The sequence below is a fragment of the Myotis davidii genome, unplaced genomic scaffold, assembly GCF_000327345.1.
Source record: "Myotis davidii unplaced genomic scaffold, ASM32734v1 scaffold370, whole genome shotgun sequence".
Classification (NCBI taxonomy): Eukaryota; Metazoa; Chordata; class Mammalia; order Chiroptera; family Vespertilionidae; genus Myotis; species Myotis davidii.
In genome coordinates this window covers 4,142,579-4,145,794 of record NW_006288615.1, presented here as the reverse complement: position 1 = coordinate 4,145,794, position 3,216 = coordinate 4,142,579, and the positions used below count along the sequence as shown (strand labels likewise).

General features: G+C 42.8%; 1 protein-coding gene across 6 annotated transcripts in view; it reads left to right on the top strand.

The window, feature by feature from the left end:
* Positions 1 to 3,216, top strand: part of USP40 (ubiquitin specific peptidase 40) — a 73,811-nt gene that overhangs the window by 49,904 nt on the left and 20,691 nt on the right. For all 6 annotated transcript variants that reach the window (XM_006760451.2, XM_006760450.2, XM_006760449.2 and 3 more), the window contains one exon: positions 1,018 to 1,054. In XM_006760451.2, coding sequence (XP_006760514.1) covers positions 1,018 to 1,054 — 37 coding nt within the window. The remainder of the gene's footprint in view (positions 1 to 1,017; positions 1,055 to 3,216) is intronic.

Below are 3,216 nucleotides of genomic sequence, written 5' to 3'. Positions count from 1 at the left end.
GTGGACTGAGAATTCTCAGGGGGAAAGGTGTGGGGGTGCGGGAAGAGACTGGACAAAAATCGTGCACCTGTGAATGAGGACAGTGGGAGGGGCGGGTAAGGGCAGAGGGTGGGGTGGGATCCGGTTGGAGGGGAGCTATGGGGGGAAGAAAGAACAACTGTAATAATATGAACAATAAAGATTTAATTTAAAAAAATCTGGAATACAAGACGAGAAGTGGGTTGGGGTACTGACAAACACGAATGGCTGCAGCAGCGATTGAGACTTGAGGGTCATTTTATGATCCTCTGCATGTGGTTAAAGAGTTCCATGAGAAAACACCTTTTTAGTAAGTTCCTTTACTCTTGTTACATGCTGAAAATATTTTTGGAGTTTTTCATTTTGAGTTTTTCATTTTCACTTGTTGCTTTTAAGATTCTCTCTTTGAATTTGAGTGTTGTGTTTGTTTTTAATTTCAAAGAAAGAAAATCACAAATCTTTACAAAGGAGCGATGTGTGTATCTTTCTGTTCTCATAGCAGGCAAACTTGTTCCCACCACACCACCGAAATAGCTCTTACCAAGTGCAGCGGGCGGTTCTCAGTCTTCATCTCTCTCCCTCTCTCTTGGCAGCATGGCATATATATGATGACTGTTCCTTGCAGCTCTTCAGATATCCCTTCCTACCCCTTCTCAGTTTGCTACTTGCTCTTCTCTCCAGTTCTGAGCACCTCTGGGCTCAATTCTTAGACTGGATCTCACCTCAAAATTCCAGGCTTACATAACCAGCTGCTACATGGTTGTTTGATTGTCATCCCAAATTACAACACACCCACAACAGCATTCCTGGTCTTCTCTCAAAACGTAGGGGTTTTTCCCTCCAGCTCTTAGGAAGGAGAGCTTATCCAGTCATCTTCTTAACTATGTGTATTATCTATTTGGTCAGACTTAAATAGGCCCCAGGATCCAAAGAGGTTGTTTCTTTCAATACTGTAACTCTGAAACAGGAAACTAATGAACATACTTTTTTTTTTTACAGTGTTTGAGGATAATGCTGGAGAAATTTGGCCTACCAGGTAAGTTACAGGCCATGATGATGTAGAATCTTATCCACATCCTTGACTTATAAGAAAGTACTTACAAGCCTAATGAAAATGTTTCAGCCCTTTTTTTCTCAGGGTTATCTGTTACACTCTATATCTGTGTGTACATAATAAGTTCTCCTGATTCTGTTTGCAAGCTGGAAGAACACTAGTTGTAAATTAGCTGACCACTGAGGATCCAACAAAGACATAAAAGAGATGAAGTTAAGATTACTTTGTGGAATCACTCCAATCTTTCACTGGTTTTGTTTAAACCTCATTGATTCAGAATGTTGGCGATTGTGCTTCATACCTGTGTGTTTTAGTATAGATTAGGGAATGTCATATGAATGAAAACACAAATGCAGGATGTCTGAAGTAGCTACCAGGGGAACCCAGCCAGCGAGCATCACACTGCTTTCATTGGAGTGCTTTGCCACTCTCTGACTGCATTCGTTGTCTGGAAGGGAAGGTAATGTGCTCTGGAGCTTCTATGCTTTGTCCCATTTCATGTTGACAACAGTGTTCCCATGCAGGGATCATCCCCGTTCCCATTTTACAGAGGGCGGGACAGAGGCTGAGAATGGTTAAATGGCTTGCCCAGAGTTACACAGCAAGTATAATTTACACGGTCTCTCTGATTTCAGAACCCGAGTTCTTTCCATCTTGCTGTGCTATGAAGTAATGGTGTTCACTTTTAACTTACTGGTGTGTTTGCAAAAAATATATATACTTAGATTAAGTTAAATATTCTTGTAAATCTTAACTATTTTTTTTAATATATTTTATTGATTATTTACAGAGAGGAAGGGAGAGAGATAGTTAGAAACATTGATGAGAGAGAGAAACATCAATCAGCTGCCTCCTGCACATCTCCTACTGGGGATGTGCCCGCAACCAAGGTACATGCCCTTGACCGGAATCGAACCTGGGACCCTTCAGTCCGCAGGCTGACGCTCTATCCACTGAGCAAAACCAGTTTCGGCCTTAACTGTATTTAAAACTAGAATTAATGACAAAAAGAGTCTGCAAAGAAGAGTATTGGGATTCAAAACCTATGGCCAATGCAGGATGAATATGAGATCTAGGTTTATTCCTCTGGCTGTAGTTTCTTTCAGTGGATGGGGGAATTGACTATTTTTAAGATGTTGCTGTTTAACTTAATAACCAGGATTTCCAATTTCTGCTCGACTCGGCTCCCTTCAAAAAATTTTCTTCCCATTTCCTCAGTGCAGCAAGCATGTGAAAAACATAAATTTAATTAGACTGTTTACATTTATAAGTATTGTTATACTAACTTTATTAAATGTATTCCAAAAGTACTATTTTTTGTTAGATTAACTGCTAATTGGATAGCACCAGTTTTGCTGAACACATTATCAGTTGCTGAGCAATGTTAGCATATACTTTCAGCCAAGACAGTGAAATGAAACTTAACTTCTGTACTTATATGTATATGTACATATATTTATACTCATGTGTGATATGTGTATACATGTAAACAAAGGCATAACATAGCTATCATGTAATAGTAGCAAGTGTTTTCATTTGCAAATATATAATTACTAGAGGTCCAGTGTGAAATTTGTGCACTGGAGGGGGTGTCCCTCAGCCCAGCCTGCACCCTCTCCAATCTGGGACCTCTCGGGGGATGTCCGACTGCCAGTTTAGGCCCAATCACAATCCGGGACTGCTGGCTCTTAACCACTCACCTGCCTGCCTGCCTGATAATCCCTAACCACTTTTGCCTACCAGCCTGATCACCCCCTAACCACTCTGCCAGCCTGATCGATGCCTAACTGCTCCCCTGTCAGCCCGATTGCCCCCAATTGCCCTCCACTGCCGGCCATCTTGTGATGACATGGGCATGGCCATCTTGTGACCATATAGGGGCGGCCATCTTGTGTGCAAGTGTGTGACAGTCAATTTGCATATTACCTCCTCATTATATAGGATACACAGTTATACATCTACTAGAGGCCCGGTGCACAAAAATTTGTGCACTCGGGAGGGCGGGGGGACCTCAGCCCGGCCTGAGCCCTCTCGCAGTCTGGGACCCCTCGGGAGATAATGACCTGCTGGCTTAGGCCTGCTCCTGGGTGGCAGAGGGCAGGCCCAATCCCTAGGTGCAGCCCCTGGTTGGGCTCAGAGCAGGG